The following is a 22316-nucleotide window of genomic DNA, read 5'->3' as shown; positions in this document are numbered from 1 at the left end:
CCTGTGCTTCAGGAACTGGGAGAAGGAGACTGAATAGATAATAACTTGAATGAATTGTTAGTCTCACAATGGGCAGCAACATATGAATAAGTTATGTTTGAGCGGAATACCCCTTTAATTCTACAATTGGTTTTACACGTTTCTATTCTGACAGAGGCCTCAGTTATTTTTTCCCATCTGTCCTGTGTATTTTGTAGCTCACTTTTTTAGGTGTTATCCTATACGTTCCTATACGCATCATAGACAATAAAACGGTGATGGAATCGGTGAGCGCTCATTTCCGATGTCCCCATGGGGTAAATTACGAACGCTAAGGTCATCTTTTCTAATCGCTTTATTTGGATCTCGATAATGACGTCATACTGCCAGGTAGGGAAACCTCAGCACTGTAGAAAAAAGACAATTATGGCTTCAACAATGTGTTAGCATTGGATCAGGTATATGACACATCATATATACTTTCATGCTTTAATAAACACAGATCACAAAGAAAAAGGCCAAATGCCTTTGCAGTTTCAATAAAAAATATGAAATACTTTTTACAAGGTACATATTATATTATATAAAAAGTTTAGTGCTGCCTGGGAAAAAGAACAAAAACAAAAAAACATTGTTTAATTTACAAAACCAAAGTAGATCAGACACACGGATACAAGGGCCGCTGCCGGGAGCTCGGGTGGTTCGGGCCGTCCCGCAGGCTGCTTAGGAAAAGTTCTCTTTACCCAAAGTAGGGATCATCTAGACGTTAACTCTATGAAACCCACCGATACACAAACACAGATGTATTTCAAGGGCTCGGATCACAAAAAAACGTGCATGCAGCTTCTTAACATGGTTCTATGTACAGGTTCTCGAAACATCTGCAGACGAGTCTATCGACGGCCCGATTCTTCACAAACGTTTTTGCATAGGGATAGGTGGATACAACAGTGTCGTCGAGCTTGTCGCTACAAAGTACAAATACAAAAGTGGCTTTTGTAAACTCACAAGTGGCTAAAATATTCAAGGGAAGCAGGGTTTAAGGTTAGGACAGGTTCACGCTATGGAAAAATAACGGCCGTCTTTCATGAAATTTTTTGAAATAACGGACGTTAACGTTATGAAGGGCGGCCGTCATTTTTACATAGCGTCAACCAAGCCGTATAGTTTTGGTATTGTATCTCAGGGGTAGAGGGGTAGTGGTGGAGCTTGTGCTGGGGCTTGTGGTTCTGCAACTGTTGGAGCAGGTTGGCTTCTTTAGGTTCTAAGGCAGCTAGGAGATTGGAGACATTTACAGCAATGGGTTAGAGATAATACAGACCAGGTATAGAGGTTGTGAGAAGAAGTGCTGTGGACTGATACATGCATGTGTTCTTGGCTGTGACCAATGTTATAGCGAGTCCACTAGATTGGGATAGGCTATGCGTCCACAAGGAATTTTTTTGGCCGTTTGAGGCCAATAACGGCCATTACTTCATAATGACGGCCATGGTTTCTACAACAACGGGCATTGTTATGAAATAAAGGCCAATATTTGGATTCAAACAGCCCAAAAAAGATGAACATAGCCATAAAATGCATTATTTTAAGTACTGCAGCCAACCAAGATTGCACCTACTGTATAGGTACATGTTACAGCTTTAAGCCAGGAGCACACAATGTCTTTCTTTAAAGTGACACTGTCACCCCCTTGGTGCATTCTGACATCTCTACACAGATGTAAAGGGTAAATTTAGCGTTTTTCATACCTTATTTCATATCATACGTCATGGTGTTTGTTCAAGTAAAAAGTGTCCTTTTATCAACTGCAGATTGTATTAAGTGGGCGTGGCCTCACTGCATTAACACCACTTAGCCCCGCCCTACAACAGCACCGTTGGTCTCGCCCCCTTGACGCCCATTGGCCGACGTAAAAGGGGTGGAGTCTAGACCTTTCGGCCAACCTGTTCCAATGGCCGGCGAGGGGGCGGGGCCAACGGTGGTGTTGTGGGCGGGGCTAAGTGTGGCCCCGATGCCGCGGGAAAGCGCCAGACAGGTGTGAAACGTCAGTGGGGAGGGAGCGTCCTCTCAGTGTCCTGTGAAGCATGTGTTGGATCTAATAAAGGTGAAATTTTATGGTGAAGTGCCGCTGAGACATTCTCTTCCTTTGTATGTTTAATAAATATGTCGACGGCACGTCCACTTTTTTTTTTTTTTTTTCTTTTTACTGCCACGTCCTAGTTACCATATTTGTGGCACTGATTTTCCCATAGAAGTCATTGGAAGCATCTGGCATTTTTGTGGATCTGTAATTTTATGGATGAGCATTTAAAACCATAAAATCACCTTTCCTTTTTTTTTTTTGCTGATCAGCACAAAATACGAATTATGGATGCAATACAGATGCTTTCCAGATTATTCTTTTTGCGGATTCCGGACATCATATATGGTACTGAAAGAGCACTTAGGATAACTATATGCAGATTGGTTTGCCCTAACTAGGCCTTAAAGGAGTATACCCAACCTGAAAAGTTATATATATATTTCTGTATTTTTTGACCCACGAGGAAAACATCTACACCAAACCTGCCAGAATATTTTTTTTTAAGTAACATACATCTATATACTCCCTGATTTATATTTTTGTCACAATTTTTAATCCAGATTCAAAATTTATTTAGATTTCTAATAGGTAGTAATAAAGAATTCTGCTTTTAGCCTGCAGAAGAACTGTACTGTTCCCTTGTCACAATGGTATTGGCAATGTTAAAGACACTCTTTTAGGCCGTGTTCACACTTAATAAGACAGCGGCCATTCTTTGACACTGCAGTACCAGCCGGAAGAACTTAATTTCTTTTTAATTGGAATGCGGGTGCACTCGTGTGTGCCCACAGTCCAATTAACCATAGCCGACAATGTAAAGTGCGGCTGCAGCCGAAGTTCACATTGTCTGCTCTGTCAGTCTTGTGCAGCTGCTAATCAATGAATAGCGGGTGCACAAAACTGACATGTAAGTTTTTGTGCTGCTGCTTGGAATCCCGGCCAGAGTGTATACAGTGTGTCTATTCCATAGACTTTAAAACGATTCAATACAAACCTGCAACTACGGCTGTTGTTTTTATGTTGTGTGAACTTAGCCTTAGCTGTATGCCCAGGGAGGGGGGGTGAATGAAAAATGTGATTTGTAGTTACCTCCTTGGCTCCTGTGTCGGGAAACTGCTAATTGGCCAGCTACGTCATGTTCCTGAACTTGATAGTGGCCACACAACGTTGACCAGATCACCATAGTACCAAAAGCAGTGCAGGAGCCAAGGAGGTAAGTAGATGCAATTTTTTTTTGTTCATCCCATGCCTGGGCATATAGTTAAAAAGAGCCCTGCCCTGACTACCCCTTTAATGTCCAAATAAACAATCATGAGTTAATGATTGGATATGAGCGAACTTTGAGCACGCTCTGGTCCCTATGAACCCAAACTTTCAGCATTTGATCAGTAGCGTCCGGGATGATCTTTTCTGAGACCGGCCAGTCTCTTACCAAGTGTGAACATAGCCTAAGGTTGTATTTATCTTCTTTAGCCACCAGTCTCCAGTTGAGCTGTGGTTTACAAATAAGCTCCATTCACTTTAATGGAATTGAGTTGCAAACCCCCACCCAAACTGAAGACAAGAGTCATGTTGTCTCTGCAAGAAAGTGGCCATGTTTTTCTAACTCTGGCTAACCCCTCTAAGTAGGGATAAAATACAAATAAAGTTTAAGGCTCAAACATGCCATATCCGCATCCTGTAGGATCACCCCTATAGCTGCATACATATCTGCAGTTATTTATTGGTGGAGACTACATAGGCAGCCATCTAATTTATGTTGCTATCAGTCAGAATTAAACATCGGTCTCAGTTGTCAGTGTTGCTTTATTAATAGAAAAATCATTGTGCTCTTTTGATATAAATCCAGAAATTAATAGATGGTAAAACTTTGGTCCCCGGTAGCTGCATCCTCTCCGCATGGCACGGGGGGTATATTCTAGTACTTGCTGACTAGGATGCTGCTCACTGATAACTATGATGGCAAAGTGGACATACTTGGTTAGTTTTTGTATGGGTATATAGAAGCTGTAAATACAACTATACAACAATTCAAAGGAGACATCCGGCCATCTTTAAAATCAGGCAGCCGGCAGGGGGGGAATTTGATCTGGAGTATGAACTTACCTCTCCCCGTGCCAGGGGTGAGTGGTGGGACCAGTCTCGGGACCCCGTCCGGGATCTCTAGCGCTTACATGTCACGACCCAACTGATGGACTGGTCGCTCAACCAGTCAGTGACTGGGGCGGGACGCCGCTCCAGTCCCTGATTGGCTGAGCGGCCAGTCCATCAGCCAAGACAGGTATTTTCCCCCGAGTCGTGACGTCATCACAACTTGGGGCAAAATGTCTTCCAGCAAGGTCCCGAGGCCCGTCACGCTGCTCAACCGTGGGCAAGTTCATACTCGAAGAGATAAGTTTATACCCGGCTGCTACATTTTAGAGATGGCTGGACTTCTCCTTTAAGTCAAGCTACGATGGGCCAGTCTTAATAATGATCTATCATTTATAAAGCAGCTATTATAATGCCAACAAGGCATCTTAGTGAATACATGAGTAGTCTGTGCTGGGGGCAAAAACAAAAATTTTGCCCTAACTTTTTAACAGGAGTACAGACTTCACCACATTTGCATCATTATTGTTCATCCTACGACACTATGAGGCTGCCCTAAACTAAGCATAAAACAGAATAACAAAGAATAATAGAATGGTCTCCATGTATCAAGCGACAAAATCTGCACACAAAAGTAAGAATTAACGGTTTATAGGAATTATAAATAAATAATGGTCTATGTTTCAGTACTGTGTTAAAGATTCTCTACCCCATCATACAGTTGCGAGTACTGTTGTTCCCAACACATTGCTACTAATATATTATTACTTGTCTAGTCTGTTCAAAACAGACAGTACTTTTGGTAAATGTTCGGTAAAATCCCCTCGATATCATATCCATGATAACCACTGCTTCACAAGTAATATTTTAGTCTTTCAGTTATGAAGGCAATTGGACATATACAATATATAAATGGCAATACAGGCTTAAAAGTTGTAAAAAAAGACATTTTAACACTTTGACGAAGGAAAAAACCTTCCAGGTGAAAGGAACTTGTACCCATTTCCAGATGACAGTTTTAAATTGCGTATAGAACCGGACATGTTTATGGAAGTCGCTGACTGAGTTATGTTTGCTACATTAATGTTTTCCGTGTGTTTATGTCCATTTTGAGGGGTTTGCTGTGTGGCTTCAGCATGCTTTTTCTGAACGGATAATTCCTTAAGTTCAAGATTATCCACAGCCTCTTCCTTCTTGTTATGTCGCGGAGACAAGTTCAATAAACTAAGAACGTCCTTCTTTGAAGTCATTGTTCCAGGAGTTCCACGTAATATTTTGATAGGACCTGATGTATGCTGAGGATTACTTGTCCAGAACATCTTGAGATTGTGGATGGCCTTCACCTTCTCGTCGATTGCAGCAAGTTTTAATTTATCCAGATCGGGTGCATCAGCGGGGCTGGACCGAGCAGATCCGGCGGAGGAGTAAGAAAGAGCTGGAGATGAGGTACTTCCTGCTGGAGACTGGTGACCTGAGCTTGGAGATAGGTTTCGAGGAGATCTCGAGATGTGGGAGCTGTAAGGAGAGCTTGGGTATTTCAGTTTGAATGGTGAATCTGAACTTGGAGAAGGTTGGTTACTGTGAAGACTTGCACTTTCCTTTAGGGATGAATCGGAATTTGCTGGACTGTTGTATCCTGAGCTCACCTTTTGCAGAGAAGAGCTTCTAGTTGGAGGCTTTGGTTTCACAGTAACTGGAGAAGGCATCCCTTTCTGAGCAGGTCTGCTAAAAGCACTTGTTTCTGAGGACCTGAACATCGAGCTGCCATTCGGAGTTGAAGCACCATCAGGTGAATGGTTCACCCTGTTCAAGCTACCACTTCTTTGAAGACGTTCGACCGCGATTAAATGACTTTGGGTCTCCTCCAAGATCTTTTGTGCAAGTTCTTCTGGATTAAGTTTAGGGTTGCCTTCTTCTTGAGACTTCACTGTACTGTCTGTTTCTGTACTAGATTGGTCTGATTCTCCGGTATCAGAGCTTACAAGTTTTCCAACTTTTTGGAAAGGTGAATTTGGACTTGTTATCAGAGAAAGTTTAACAGGTGAACTTGGTGTGCTTATGCTGCCTTTAGAGTTTACAGACACTTGAATTGTTTCCTGAACGTTATCCTTTAGGTTCTCCGTGTATGACAAAAGAGGTTCATTGCTTATTATAGAAAACCCATCGTACTCTTCTTGTTCCTCTTTGCTTAATGACATCTGGGTCTGTGGGGAAGACTGGCCTCTCGTTGAGCTTCGGAGAGAATAAATATTTTTTGGTCTGTCGTGGTCCTGGCGCACCTTCTGTTCACCCTCTAAACAGTCTGGCTTCGAGACAAAACTCATAGATGATGCGATGGAACTTAAGCTGTACACAGAGATAGCGTCTGAAGACATGCTATCTGGACATGTTGGAGAGAAAGGATGGCCCAGATATCCTGGAGGAATGGGGTTAGAGACAGACTGTGCAGATGCCAAGGACTCAAGCGATGAGGAACTGTCAAGGCTAAGGCGTTTTGGAAGCTCAGTGGAATCTGTAATACAAATAACAGTACATCAGCACTAGAAAATACAACGTACAATATAAAACATACAACATAAAATACAATATAACACAATGAACAGGATAGGATTATTATGCTAAACCAGGGATTGAAAAGTTTCTGCAGTTTATAAGTTTATAGCCACGACAACACAACATATTTTTTTTTTGGCTTTTTTTTTGGTTGGCCTTCATTTTACGCACAAATAATGGCCATTATTTTGAAACAACAGCCGTTATTGGGTGCAAAATGATGGCCGTCTAAAAAAAAAAATGGCTGTCAAATGGCCAAAAAAAGATGTTGTGTGGTCGCAGCCTGTACCTCTTGTTATAATTACCTAAAACCTTGAGAAGCCTTGGTTTAATGTTTTATCTATTTTAGGAATTATGTATCAGATGACGAAGGAATATACTGTATTGTAGATGTTAGTAACTTCCTCTTGTCTTCTTTGCTGCGCAGGTTCGGATGCACCTTGTAAATATTATTCCATGGCTAACAAGGGTTTAGAGTTAGGGTCTCTCATTTTAACAACAACACAGAATTTTCTATTCTTTGCCGAGGACCAGACAAGCCAACTATTGTCAAAGTGTATATTTTGTGATATTTACTATCTCGGTACACATTGGTTAGTAAATCCCTGTCCAGAAGCGGAAGTGTTTTATGCTTTAGCTTTTCTGTAGCTTGCACCAGAACTTGTGGCAGAAATGATCCTTTTCCATTAGTAAATCCATCAAGAAAACATACATTACTTCTCTCTAGCCATGCCCCCTGCTCGGAAAGTAAATATCCGAACATGAATATGGTGAAAAAGTGTCCCCCAAATAGTGTACATTTATATTAAAGGGGAACTCCAGAGAGGGAAAATTATTTTCTATCAAAAATACAAAGTTACATAGATGTCTCTATATAATATATTGGATGTACTGAAGAATGACGCGAGGCGGCACTCACCAAAGTCAGCTGTCGGCTGTTTATTGCAAAATCACCGGTAACAAAATGCAATGAATGCACACAGCAAATGAGCAGGGGCGTTCCACTAGGCTACAGCCTGTTTCACGCTATACGCGCATCATCTGGCCTGTTTGGTCCAATAGGCCAGATGATGCGTGTATAGCGTGAAACCGGCTGTAGCCTAGTGGAGCGCCTCTGCTTGTTTGCTGTGTGTATCCATTGCATTTTGTTACCAGTGATTTTGCAATAAACAGCCGAGAGCTGACTTCGGTGAGTGCTGCCTCGTGTCATTCTTCAGTACATTCTGTATATTACTTCCTGAAAAGGGACTGAGCACCGCCATCGACACTGGTAATATACCACTATATTCCGCTATTTGATATGCCACGTCCTCCCATTGTATTGTTGATGTCAGTGAGAGAGAGCAGTGTCAGGATTTTTTTATTGGATTGACTATAAAATGTATTAATGTCTGTGCAGTTCTGCAGCACTGGTAGTTGGTTGACATCCAGGAAGTGAACAAAACTGGCCTCCCTGCAATCCACTCTGCCTCCTGCTCCCCCCCGCAGGAGAGAGAGATCATGTGACCACTGTCTCACATTCAGTTTGTTTGATGAGCACAGATTGAGGATGCAGACATGACGGTTGTGGAAAGGGGGCCAGGTGTGAACAGAGAGGGGCAGGGCATGGACAGGGGGCCTGGGAGGGGACAGGGTTATGGGAGTGGGAGAAATAGGATGTTCTGAGCATACACCCCAAAGATTACTGGGAAATGTAGTCTGATAGCAGTAAAGGAAGAGGAACAGTAAGAGAGATGGAGTTGGCAGAAAACTGCATCAGAGGAGCGGGATTATTGTAAAACCCCATGTCAGGGGGGACATAGGTAAGAAACTTGCATTGTTTTGAATTTTTTTTTTCTAAAAAGGCTATCTGCAGTTCCCCTTTAAAAGCATATAGGAGAAGTCTGTGTGCATCTAGGTCCTTTTCTCTATATGAAGTACAATGTATTGGTAAATTAAAAATAGAGAAATATGTTCAATATAAAATGACACCATTTCATATGTAAAGAAATACTCCCTAAATACACAGGAAGGTATTAAAGGAAACGTAGTAATAAGCTCTCACTCTGTGTGTTGTAAAACTACATTGATAGTTGTGTGATGATCAGCTGTAGATCAGTTTACTCGGTAATAGGGGTCGTCCAACTATCTGAATCCAATATGCTGCGCACAGTGGAATAATGCAGTCCCCGTGCCTATAACTTACTGGAACTTGCACTCATCCAGTGATTTATAGCGATAGCCTTATTACATTTGCCTGCAGTGCAGCAATATGAATTCCAGAATGGTAATGCAGCTTTGATTTTCCTTACATCAGCAAAAATTACCTTATATAAAGTGAAGTGATAAAACTTACCAAAGAGAGCTAAGAGAGACTGTAAGGCAAATTGCATTGTCCTTTTATTTGCCTGTTTGCCAGTCTTCAGTATGACTTCTTCTTGTCCGACTTCACACAGGTCAAAGCCTAGGAGAAGGAAAAACATACATTTTAGGGACGTGTAAAGCTTGTAGTATACTTTATATATCTGTAAATGATCGTGACGAAGTCTATCGATAGCCCTGTAGCTATGGGGACATTGTCACTAACCCCCAATTTTCTATTTACTATCTATACTATAAAATAATTCTGACATTGGTTTTCAGTTTGGCCACTGGGCTTAAAGGGGTTTTCCAATTAAAACAAACGTATCCACAGCATAGGGCACAAGTAAGAGATTGTGGAGAAGCTCTAACCTCCATGCTACCCCACGATCTCCAGATCAGCCCCCGGCTCCTTTGTTTTGAATACAGCCGCCATTACAGCAGTTGGCTCTTTTCGGTGGCTCCATAGAGAATGAAGAGAGTCACGGGTCATGTTTGGGGCCAATCTGGAAAACATTGGGGGCACGGAGGTCGGACTTCCCGCAATCTCTTACTTGTCTGCTATCCTCTCCTATAGGGAACAATGTCCTATGGGGGCAATTTAGTATTAATCAGAGAACCCCTTTAATAATAAGCTGACACTTCCTGTTCTGTACAGATTGCTTTCCAGCAGTGTCCTCCTTTCGGGCGGTAGCCCGGGGCCCAGAGCTCCAGGGTGGCCCATGACCACTCAAAAAGACATATACTTTCAGTGGTGTGTTGTCTCCTGGCTACAGTTCTGCCATGATGTGCAAAAAAAAAAAATCGCTGCTTTTTACCGCAATTTTGTACAAATCAGGGCATCATGACATCAACTATCCTGTACTATGAACATCAAACTAGAGCTGCTATAGTTACAGTGGGGTGGGGGCCCAAGCTTGGTCCACAGCCCGGGGCCTATGGTAAAGTCAATCCGCCCCTGGTCCTCCTTATCATCAAAGACAGGATTACAGAGATAGTTGGCACCAATATATAGATAACAGAGGCTGTACCATCCTTCACAATACCTGATGGGCACAGCTCTGCCGTCGCCATCCTATGGTATGACACAGGTCTCAGGTCTGCACATGTCATAGAGCATGCCTAGAAAATTCTTTCATACACGCGAACAATGTTATCTTAGTTGAGCTAGTTCATCCTTCATGTGATATGTGTAGGAAAAATTACTTGCTTGGAACCAACTTCCAACACATGTGGTACGTAAATCTACAATAACTAAATGTAAAGCAGCCTGGGATAAACATATATCTATCCTAAGATAATAAGAAGGGAAATACTAAAAGGGCAGACTAGATGGACCCAGTGGTCTTTTTCTGACGACAATCTTCTATGTTTCTACCCCTTATATCTAGAAGGGTCACCAGGAGGTCATAATTTGGCTCCTGGTCACTAAATTCTTAGGCTACTTTTGGGGACTTTATTGGTTGGTTGGTGTCCTATCAGTAAACAATCATTCTCCAGATGTGGTCACTCAAAGTGCTTAGGGGCCATATGTAACCGATTATCATAGAAAATGAGGACACACAATGTACACAATGATGAGAATTAGATAATGACATATATGTGTATACAGCATCTTATATTATCATAGTAAAATAAATCATATACCTAAAGCTGCTAAAAATTCATGACACCCGGGCAATCTCCAAAGCTGAACGCTGATAGAAACCTGGATGGGGACTGAGGAGAAATCATGTTCTTTGTCTGTCTGCAGCTGAACAAGGACCTGATGCAGCTAACAGGGAAAAATAACAGCAATGATTATCATATAACAAGCGAACCGCAGAGGACATGGGAATACACTCATGGATAGCTAGTGAAATCCTGAGGACCATTTTCTAACAATAGGAAATAGCTTTTTATTTAAAGGGGTTATCCAGCAAAAATCTTTTTCTTTCAAATCAACTGGTGTCAGAAAGTTATATAGATTTGTAATTTACTTCTATTAAAAAAATCTCAAGTCTTCCCATACTTATTAGCTGCTGTATGTCATGCAGGAAATGTTTTATTTTCAGTCTGACACAGTGCTCTCTGCTGACATCTCTGGCCGAGACAGGAACTGTCCAGAGCAGGAGAGGTTTTCTATGGGGATTCATAGAAAACCGAGACAGAGTTCCTGTCTCGGCCAGAGAGCACTGTGTCAGACTGAAAATAAAACATTTTCTGCAGGATATATAATAGCTAATAACTATGGAAAAACTTGAGATTTTTTAATAGAAGAAAATTACAAATCTATATAATGTATATACAGTAACTTTCTATCAGTTGATTTAAAAAAAAAAAAAAAAAAAAAAAAGATTTAAGCTGGATAACCCCTTTAAAGGAGAATTCTGTATCAGTGGTCATTCCCCCACACACACCTAAATGTAGCAGCCATTAAACATGTGCACTGCCACCCCTCCATTCACTCTCTTTAAGACCAATGGAGATAGTTCAGGTCGAGTATGGCCTTAGGTGATGGATAATTTTAAAGGGAATGTACCACTAGGCACATTGCTTTGTGTTTTTTACATGAACAGACCAGTGACGTCTTTTTTTTTTTTTTTTTGAACCAACGCCAGGTTCAAAATTGTAATGGAGCCGCGTCCCAGAGGCGAGAGGGTTTTGTCACACTGAGGGCCACCGGGCGTGCCTCCAGTGCTTCATGCCGGGCCAGTGCTTGGGAATAGACCAGCACCGTGCACAGGAAGCGGGCAGCAGTTAAAAAAAAGGACCGCAGTACCGGCCTCTCCGCACAGGCGCCAATCTGTTCATGTAAAAAACAAAAAGCACTGTACCTAGTGGTACATTCGCTTTAAGCACTGTGCACAATTCTTTCACTTGACTAATGCACATCTAGTTTGAATCTCCCGCTAATCTCGCGCCAATCTCCATGCTCCCCGCTCTACACAGCTTGACCTTATGATATGGAGCTTCCCACTGTATCTCCATAGCTCATGTCTCCAGTATGACGTCTAGTGCATACACCTACATTACACTGGGTCACACACTGGACACAGGAGCTATGGAGATGCAGACAGGGTCTCATAAAGTATAGCTGTATGTGGCAGCGATCAGGGAAAACAACAGAGGTACACTTTGAAGCGTACCTGTCACACTTTTTTTTATTCTGAAATCAAAAGGGGTTGTGATCGCAAGCAGTTTTTGCAATATACTCACCTTTTTTTTTTTTTTAAGTTTTCTATGTTTAAAGCACCGTTATACATACAGCCAAACTGTGCTCCATGCTCCCTCCGTGCTGATATTTGGCCTTTTCTCTATTCAAATAAAGTGACTTAACACAGGAAGTTACAAGTCCATTGTGCACAATTCAGTCAGAATAATGTCACTGTCTGCAGCTGTATACATACACAGTGAAGGGAGACACGTAGTGGCCATATGTATAACACTGAATTAAACATAGACAACTTTAAAAATAAAGTGTATATTGCAAAACTGCTTGTGATCACAACCCATGTTGATTTTTTTAAACTAATATTGTAACAGTGCTTCTTTAGGTATATACTTTAATTTTATGATCTTTCAAATGAACAAAATTGAAACTGACAGAATTCATGCCACATTCAGCCTTTTTTTTTTGCTTTGGAATTAATGCTTTATCTATGCAAATCCTATTTAGCCAAACTACTAGTCTACAGTACTAGTCCACCAAGGAGCCAACAGTATAAAGTTAAAGTGGCCACACACTGTAGATAGAAGTTGGCTAAACAAGCATTTAGCGGACAGCTATTCCTCTTGACATCTCTCATACACATGTGTTCTGCCAGACACCTCTAGTAGCTGCTGATCTCATATGAGAACATTATAACTGGGTATAAAATGTGACTCATCTAATGTGTACGGCCACCTCTTGCCTCACGCTAATGTTAGGCTGGGTTCACACTGCGTTTTTGCAGTCCAATTAACATATCCATTTAATGGGAAAAAAAAAGAAATAGATGCAACTGTGTGCATCTGTTTTTCCATTGACTTCAATATCTATCTATCTATCTATCTATCTATCTATCTATCTATCTATCTATCTATCTATCTATCTATGTAACAGAAAATCTAAGCAGCACTGCTCAAAAATGTTCGGGTGCCAGCGGTCCTGGATCCTGACCACAGATCGTTCCCAAATAGCAAATAGATAATCCACGGCACTCACGGGGTTAAACGGTGAAAAAAGTAAGTGATTTATTGCAGCATTCCAAAACAAGACACAACGTTTCGGTAACCTCACGTTACCATCCTCAAGGATGGTAACGTGAGGTTACCGAAACGTTGTGTCTTGTTTTGGAATGCTGCAATAAATCACTTACTTTTTTCACCGTTTAACCCCGTGAGTGCCGTGGATTATCTATTTGCTATCTATCTATCTATCTATCTATCTATCTATCTATCTATATCTATATATATATCTCTACAGGGTGGTCCAAAAGTAGGTAGACAGTATGTGTAATAGGGTTATGAATCGGGGCCGATTTATCAAACGTGGTGTAAAGTGAAACTAGCTCAGTTGCCCCTAGCAACCAATCACATTCCACCTTTCATTTTCCAAAGAGTCTGTGAGGAATGAAAGGTGGAATCTGATTGGTTGCTAGGGGCAACTGAGCCAGTCTCACTTTACACCATGTTTGATAAATCTCCCCCGTAGTTACACATACTTTCCACCTACTTTTGGACCACCCTGTGTATATATATATATATATATATATATATATATATATATACACACACACACACACACTATCTCTCTCTCTCTCTCTATATATATTTTTTTTTTTTTTCTTTTTTCAAACCACGGTTTTCTGTACGTTAAAATTTTTAACTATAACAGGACTGCAAAAAAGCGCAGTGTGAACCCGACCTAACAATGTTTACAGTAAATGGTTTTAAGAATTAATGATGAATTTTGGACTTTCTTAGTCATCAATGTGTGGATAAACAAGAATCCTATAGGGAAATAGAGGCACATATTGCAAAATAAACCAATCCATTGTTGTGTACTTACCATTCCAACCATATTTTTAACAGCCTTCAGAAGCCAGCAGATTACAAGCAGAAAAAAATAAATTTAGCGCAGGAAAAAAGAAAAGAGAAAAAGAACCTTAAAACTCAAGCATAGGTTATTGTGTAACATCATCATTCATGTGTGAGCATGCTGAGCGAGGTGGTGTTAGCGTCACTATAGATGGAGACATGCATCTGCAGGAAGGAACCTCACACACTCCATGGATTACTAGAGGTTTATTTTATCGAGATTTTAAATGGCGATACCTATTTTATTTGCTGCCGCTATTCCATGCCAGTCCTGTTGTTTATGTGTAAATGTACAGTACAGTATATGTATAAGTTGCTGATGCTTTTTTGAATATCATAAAGAACACTTGTCAGTAAATAAGAATCTCACTATTACTAGGGGTACTCTTTTTTTTTTTTTTTTCAAATTAACTGGTTACGGAAAGTTTCATAAATTGTTACTATTTAAAAATCTCAAGTCTTCCAGTACTTATTAGCTGCTGTATGTTCTGCAGAAAGTGGTGTATTCTTTCCATTCTGATACAGTGCTCTCTGCTGGTTTTCTAAGGGGATTTGCTACTGCTTTGGACAGTTCCTGTCATGGACAGAGATGGCAGCAGAGAGCACTGTGTCAGACTGGGGAGAATACAGCACTTCTTGCAGGACATGTAGCAGCTGATAAGTACTGGAAAACACCTCCCCCCCACTGGAGTACCCTTTAAGTAACTGTAGATGTGTACTATGCTATGTTCACATGTATAAGAGAACCTATGTTTGTGGTATAAGCTGGCAAACTAACCGAGAAAAAACAGACTTGGTAGCACATCCATAAACTTATGACTGACCATCTGCTTCTCAGCACTATATACTACTAACATCAGGAGTTAGTTACAATTTGATCAGAGTGCATAAGCCCACACACTGCTTTAAGGTTCCTGATTCGTGTGGGTCACCAACTAAAAATGTGGCAACCCCATGCAGTGACCACCACCGCAAAAACAACAGCGCCAGAGGGGGTAGCATGGTTCCATGCGGCAGCCATTGTTGTAGCAGCACAGTGTCTGGGGGTGGAGTGGCCCAGAGCCCAGTGGGCTATGTCTTGCAGCATTGGCGCTGCTGGACTACTGGGTCGCTCCCCCCTCTGGCGCTGTTGTTGTTGCGCTGGTGGCCACCCTGTGGGACTGCACGATTTTTATTTAGGGACCCACACAAATCAGGAACCTTGAAGCGTTGTGCCCGCATTAGAACCCTGCGGCCGAAAAGATAATTTCAGATGATCTTCTTAGAGACCGGCCGTTCCCTGACCCGGCCGGGTCACGGAACGGCCGGTCTCTTACATAGTCTGCACATTACCTTAGAGGGATTCAGATTTGGAGTGAAACATTAAAATAATGCTGTATATGCGTTTCCTTATTCACTATATATAAATGTAACATCACGCTTGGCCAAGTGAAGGTCAGTGAAGCCTTTAGATCAGGGGTAAGGAACCTTTGCTTTCCAGCTGCTGCAAAACTACAACTCCCATCATGCCAGGCAGCCAAAGCTAAAGCTTTGGCTGTCCATGCATGATGGGAGTTGTAGTTTTGCAACAGCTGAAGAGCCAAGGTTCCCTACCATTGCTTTGCCTTCTACCTATCCCTGTACCTGTCCCTGTCCTTTGTGCGGGGGATTAGAACACAGTAAAGCTAGCGTGCAAACAATACAAGCAGTTCAAGCTGCAGATCTGGTCTCCGTAGTTTGTTTAGACATTCGTAACATTCTTAAAGGAGATCTGTTCTTACTTTGGGACGGCACATGCAAAGCTCATAGCGCAGATCAGCTTAAATACAATGTAATAGATGGCTAAAAAGACTATTTCAAGCACAGGACAAACCCAATGGATTATTTATCACATCACATCCATGCATCACTCTGCTCCTAACCGTGCCGGCAGCTCTCATGCACTGACATGGTTGGCTTCAAGGGTGTTAGTATGAGTTATACCGGATTGATAAGTCACAAATATATTGCAATATAAATGCCAGGGTGTATAAAAGAGTTAATGCCTGACAGCATGGTTTCGGCTTGGCAGACATTGTTTTCTCGTGCACCCTAGTGAAGGTATTTTTATTAAGAGATGAATTTCTACCATCTACAGGGAAGCTGCGTTGGTCCGTCTGGCCTCACTTACCCGATTAATCAGCTGTTCTCCGGTTTCTGAAGCGGTGATAAGTTTACACAGAGCCTGAAGTGCAGCGTGCGGCAAGCCTAAGGAAAAGAGTACATCTCTCCGAATGAATTATGATCATGGAGACCGGCACAATATTTTATGCAAGACTGCCAATGCCACAGTTGACTACCACCTAATGGTTGCACCTTAAAGTGTCACTGTCATTTAATTTTTTTTGCAGAAATCAATAGTACAGGCGATTTTAGGAAACTTTGTAATTGGCTTTATTACCCGGAAAATCCATTTTTATCATGAAAAAGCAGTTTGAAGCTCTCCCCCCTGTCTTCATGGTTCTCTTATGGAGAGGGGAGGGGTGAAGGGAGATGAGGCACCAAAACAGGACAACAAAGAGTTAATTTACAGTTACATCACCGGGCTATCTCCTCTGAAGTCAGCACTGACCTCTCTGACCTCTGAATATCAGCTTTCACACAGGTCCCGCTGTGTAATCCTTTGTCCTTTGCTCTCTGCTGGCGACTAATCTCCCTCCTCGCTCCTCCCCCCTCCCCTCTCCATAGGTTACATGGAGGTTAAAAGAGTTGAGATTTCCTGATAATGAGCAGTGGATGAGAGAGAGGAGGGGGGCGGGGGCTGGGGAAAGTCTTTTTGAATGCAGATAATGGCATATTTGCCTAATAAACCCAATTACAAAGTTTCTTGAAATCACATGGACTATTGATTTCTGCAAAAAAAATAAAAAAAATACGACAGTGACACTTTAAATACTGAGAAAAATACTTTATTCTTAAGTCTTACTCTATTCTTCTAATACTGTTCAAGGGGTACTCCGGCTAAAAAAAATTCTTTGAAATAAACTGATTCAGAAAGTCAGAAATCAACTGATTCAGAATGTCAGAAAGTTATACAGGTTTGTAATTTTCTTCTATTTAAACATCTCTAGTACTTATCAGCTGCTGTATGTCCTGCAGGAAGTGGAGTATTATTTCCAGTCTGACATGGCGTTCTCTGCTGCCACCTTTGTCCATGTCAGGAACTGTCCTAAACAGGAGAGTTTTTTTATGGTGGTTTTCTACTGCTTTGGACAGTTCCTGTCACAGGCAGAAGTGGCGGCAGAGAGCACTGTGTCAGACTAGAAAGAATAGACCAGTTCATGAAGGACATACAGCAGCTGATAAGTACTGGAAGACTTGAGATTTTTTAATAGATGTAAATTAGAAATCAGTATAATTTTCTGACACTGGTTGATTTGAAAAGATTTTTTATTTACTCCAGAGTACCCCTTTAAGTATATACTGAGCTTATGAGAATTATAGTAAAACAAAGGACCCAGGACACAGAGAAATACTTCTGGACTGACTTCAAATTCACACATTTTGGACGCAATCTTTCTTTACATTTCATTAAATAATACACTTACAGGGCTCTTCATGATTTCCTATGTATAATGGGGAAGATTTATCAAACATAGTGTAAAGTGAAACTGGCCCAGTTGCCCCTAGCAACCAATCAGATTCCACCTTTCATTTTCCAAAGAGTCTATGAGGAATGAAAGGTGGAATCTGATTGGTTGCTAGGGGCAACTGAGCCAGTCTCACTTTACACCATGTTTGATAAATCTCCCCCTACATGTTTACTGGTTGTAAAAACCCAGCAAATCAGTCAAAAATACTGCAGAGCACACATAGATGACAGCCCACTGTTATATGTAATGCACTGGACTGGAGGGGTTGAGGCAGGAAAGTGGGTCTTCTTTCTCCCTTTAACACCCTAATTATTTAGGTGGCGGTGATCCCCAAGTCCCATCTTGTACAAGCTTCATTGTCCAGTACTGTGTTTGTGGCTGGAACTGATTTCCGTATCGCCATTGTGGCTAAATGACTGTAAGGGCCGTATTACGCAGCCCGATATGCCAGATAAGCAAGCACTAAACTGCTAGATTGGCACTTGCTAAGAGAACCTATTAGATGGCTCGATTATCACTCGGCAAGGTCTGCACGGACATCGTTAACACTTTATACAGTAAAAAATAAACATGTATACTTACCTGACCAGGCTCCCCCATTGTCCTGCTGTAATGGTAAACCCGAGTGACACTTCTAACCTGTCTCTGAAGTGAAAGGATGCTCAATCACTGGCTGAGACAGGACAGCGATTAGCTGAGCGGCCTGTCACTTTAGAGATGGGTTAGGAAGTGTTAGTTGGCAGCTCCAGTCAGCAGGGTAAAGGTAGCAGGAAACCGGGGGACCCTGGACAGGTAAGTATACATGTTTATTATTTTCTATACACTGTGTACCCTTCTCATCAGCTATCGGCCGTGCACGGCAGCAATGGTTTTAAAACATGTTAATAGGCATCGATCAACTTGGCTCCTTGGCTGATGGTTGTCTTTATTACACTGGCCGAATTGGAATTATTTGGCAGAGAGTCGTCCAAAGTAATGTGGCCCTAAGCTTGCTGATTCAAAGCCTCTATAGAATATGGGTCCCCCTTCCTTTCCTGAACCCCTGGTTAGAGGGATGCTGGTGTAGCATGTTCCCTGTTATACTAAACTGTAAGCTTCCTGACCCCTTATACAACTCCAATCTAACTTTGGCCTCTGTCTGTTTCTTCTCTAAGTATTTTTTATAACGTGACATGATTGCAGCTATGGTTCTTGTGAATTGGATGGAACAACTTTACTATTAGCATCAGGGGAATGGAGAGAAACCCTTGGAAAGACAATTATGTTTTTATTGTATATTACTCATCCCATGAGATTATTCTTGTTATCTGAAATTTCAGCAATGACTTCCATCTTTATTAATACTTACCTGCAAAAGTCCCAACAGATCCTACTTTATTAGTAGAGATGAGCAAAGTGTGGTTCAGCAGGTTCTCCGAACTTTAACGTAAAGTTCGAGTTCGTCCATATTGAACCTTAAACGAACCAAACTAAAACAGCTAGGCGATTGCAGGCATTTATCTGTTTTAGTGCGGTTTAAACAATTTGCTCAACTATACTTACCTGCCCTCGCTCCCCTGGTGTCCTCCTTCTCCAATCTCTGGTATTTCTTCTGCAGCTGCCAAAATTCCTTTCAGCCAATTACTGACTGAGATGGGACAGCACCACAGCCGGTGATTGACTGAGCGGGCTGTCACTCTTGTCTCAGCCAATCACTGGTCGTGGCTCTGGCCTGTCTTGGTCAGTTAGTCATTGACTGAATGGGCTGTAGACAGTTGAAAACATGGGAGACCCGGAGGAGGACACTGGGAGAGCACAGAAAAGTGGGGGAAAAAATTTTTTTTTTTTGGGACGGCCGCCATCTTTATGAACTTTGCAAAAAATTTGGTTCCGTATTGAACAGAACTTTTTGCAAAGTTCGAAAAGAATCTTGGTTCGGGAGTTTGGTTCACTTATCTCTGTTTATTAGTATTAGAAATGAAAGGTACCTAAGAGGGACTGTATGGTTGTGCTGCACTGCTGAAGACGATCCCCAGGATCAGATGTCGGGAAGAAGACTGCTGCAGGAAGTCCGCTGGCCGGTGGATCAAGTCGAAATCCGACAGCTGTTAACAGTGACTGCCAGCCTGGTATCCCCCCCACTTTATTCTCCACGCTCTGCTGTGATGTATACATAGAATTCCGCTGTCCATTCTGAATCCGCTGTAAAGACTTTTCAACCTGGAAAGTAACGACATGTGATAGAATGGAATTAATATGAAGAGAAAACATAGCAGATGTGGTATAGAGGGTGACAGCTGACCATTCTCCATAGAAATCAGAACCTGTGAATGAACACTGGCTATACACTACATGTAAATCTCTATTCAGCAAGGTCTTTGTTAAAGTGTAGGTTAATACTACATGTAAACTACATGTAAGTCTCTATTCAGCAAGGTCTTTATTAAAGTGTAGGTTAATACTACATGTAAATCTCTATTCAGCAAGGTCTTTATTAAAGTGTAGGTTAATACTACATGTAAACTACATGTAAATCTCTATTTAGCAAGGTCTTTATTAAAGTGTAGGTTAATACTACATGTAAACTACATGTAAATCTATTCAGCAAGGTCTTTATTAAAGTGAAGGTTAATACTACATGTAAATTACATGTAAATCTCTATTCAGCAAGGTCTTTATTAAAGTGTAGATTAATACTATGCAGGTGAACATCCTAAAACTGAGATGTGAAATGATCTCACCAGATGTAATAAAACCCTCAGAGCATCTCTTGCTCGCTCAGGGTTCTGGAGGATCTCCGATAGAGCCTGACCAATCAATGATGATGTACTATTCAGCTTCACGTCACTCCCGATAAGCATGAATCCTGTGGAGAGGAAACAGACAAGAAATATAAAATCAGTACAATTCAGTGCAAGCATTTAGATGATTTACAACGGGGCCCAAAGTTACCGGCTGGACGTTGAGCTGTGATTGGTTGCTGTGGGCAGTTTACACCACTTTCTATATTGCAATATTGAATATTGAGTTATAGTAATATTCTAGTATGCATATAGTCAAAATGTTGCTCATCCGTAGTATGGTCTGGCCTAATGCTATAGGATTACAGGGCTAAACATGGTGTCAGTTACATGACTCATTGAGTTAAAGGCCACATTTGTCTATGGCCTGTCATCATAGGGCACCCTCATCAGATTTGTGGGGTGCTTATAGCAGGCACCTCCCCGATAAGTTATCTGCCGGAACCGCAGCATCAGCTCACACAGAAAATAGCTGGAAGCAGAGAGATCAGCCCGAAAAACCCTGTTGATTTAGATTTTGAAAGTTATAATGACAGCTACACTTTAACTATAGGCCTCAGGCTGTTCACCAAGCCTGGGCCCCCCACCCTACTGTAAGTATGGCAGCACTAGCACGGTTTACATAGTCCAGGATAGATAATATCATGATGACCTATTTTGTGCAAAATCACGGTAAAAAAGCAGCAATTTTTTGCAAATCATGGCAGAACTGTAGCCAGGAGAGTGTTGGGCGGCCATTGGCCCCCCAGGAACTTAGGGCCCCGGGCTACTGCCTAAAATGGACCTATTATAATCCGCTTAAGCCATTGAAATGTTGTTGCTCTCTGGCTTATATGTCCATATACCCTTATATCCCCTAGCTGTACCATATATGCTCAGCTTGTAAACGCCTATTGACTCCAGCAGAAATGTGAATGTGGTAATGTGACATGAGTAAAGATTATTTCAAGTTGTTTTTATGATTTTTAAAGCTAGTAAATCTATACTGTATGTCCCCCCTGCCTTCTATGTTGCCCTGCTTACACTGCGACTAGCGCCGTTGACCTATCCAGCGTCAGACACCAAAACTGCTGAGTGCGGAGGTCGAGGTAAAACTGCAGCTTTTTACAATTTCTCCCAGTGCTAAAATACTTGCTGAAAACTGCGGATCTGCATTTATGGGCCACAAGTGGCAAATTCATTGTCTACAGTCTGAATAATTAACATGGCCCCAAATGAAGCCATCCATCCCCCTCTCCCCAGTAAGCGGCTATGTTCCATTTATCTGTAATTATTACCGCTATAAGGTACAATAGGAAATCCATTTAGTAAACCTCATTCTTCCAAGTGTTCTAGTTGTGGGATTTTCATTTAATTTCTTAACTTAATAAAGTGGTAATACTGAAATATTGATCCCAACCTTTTCCTTGCCATTATGTTTCGGTTAACGTATGAGAGGCAATAAACAAGAAATTCCCCCGTACTAAAGAATACCGATCAATAATTTAATTTGCTGAATCTTTGTGGATTACTGTACAGATTAGTTACTGCCACATAGGGAGAGCAGTAACAATACTACTGCATCATCCCGGTGTTATTACACCGCTCCATTGTTAGCAGCAGGGGGGCGGTAACTCAACCAATCAGCAATCTGTGTCATTCCAGGTGATATTGGATTATTAGGAGCAAAGGTCTAATTGCTTCTCATTAGGAACTGCACCGTAATCTTTCAGCCTCCTATTTGATGTGATTGGTACATAAAGAATTGCCTTGTGCTGTGGTTTCAGCTGCTCCCATCTTTAGGGTAGGTTCACACTGAGGAATAGACAAGGAATTTCA

At 41.6% G+C, this 22316-nt stretch overlaps 1 protein-coding gene across 4 annotated transcripts in view; it reads right to left on the bottom strand.

The window, feature by feature from the left end:
• Positions 1–362: 362 nt before the first annotated feature.
• Positions 363–22316, bottom strand: part of TTC28 (tetratricopeptide repeat domain 28) — a 511132-nt gene continuing 489178 nt past the window's right edge. For 3 of the 4 annotated variants that reach the window (XM_069961294.1, XM_069961295.1, XM_069961297.1), the window contains 7 exons: positions 20439–20563; positions 19686–19917; positions 16257–16333; positions 14079–14102; positions 10694–10820; positions 9042–9149; positions 363–6665 (listed from right to left, as the gene is read on the bottom strand). In XM_069961294.1, coding sequence (XP_069817395.1) covers positions 5104–6665; positions 9042–9149; positions 10694–10820; positions 14079–14102; positions 16257–16333; positions 19686–19917; positions 20439–20563 — 2255 coding nt within the window. In that variant the 3' untranslated portion in view covers positions 363–5103. The remainder of the gene's footprint in view (positions 6666–9041; positions 9150–10693; positions 10821–14078; positions 14103–16256; positions 16334–19685; positions 19918–20438; positions 20564–22316) is intronic. The other variant, XM_069961296.1, reaches the window with a different exon arrangement.

The sequence above is a fragment of the Dendropsophus ebraccatus genome, chromosome 3 (genome assembly GCF_027789765.1).
Source record: "Dendropsophus ebraccatus isolate aDenEbr1 chromosome 3, aDenEbr1.pat, whole genome shotgun sequence".
Taxonomy (NCBI): domain Eukaryota; kingdom Metazoa; phylum Chordata; class Amphibia; order Anura; family Hylidae; genus Dendropsophus; species Dendropsophus ebraccatus.
The sequence above is the reverse complement of the archived record's forward strand: the minus strand, read 5'-3'. Positions and strand labels throughout refer to the sequence as shown.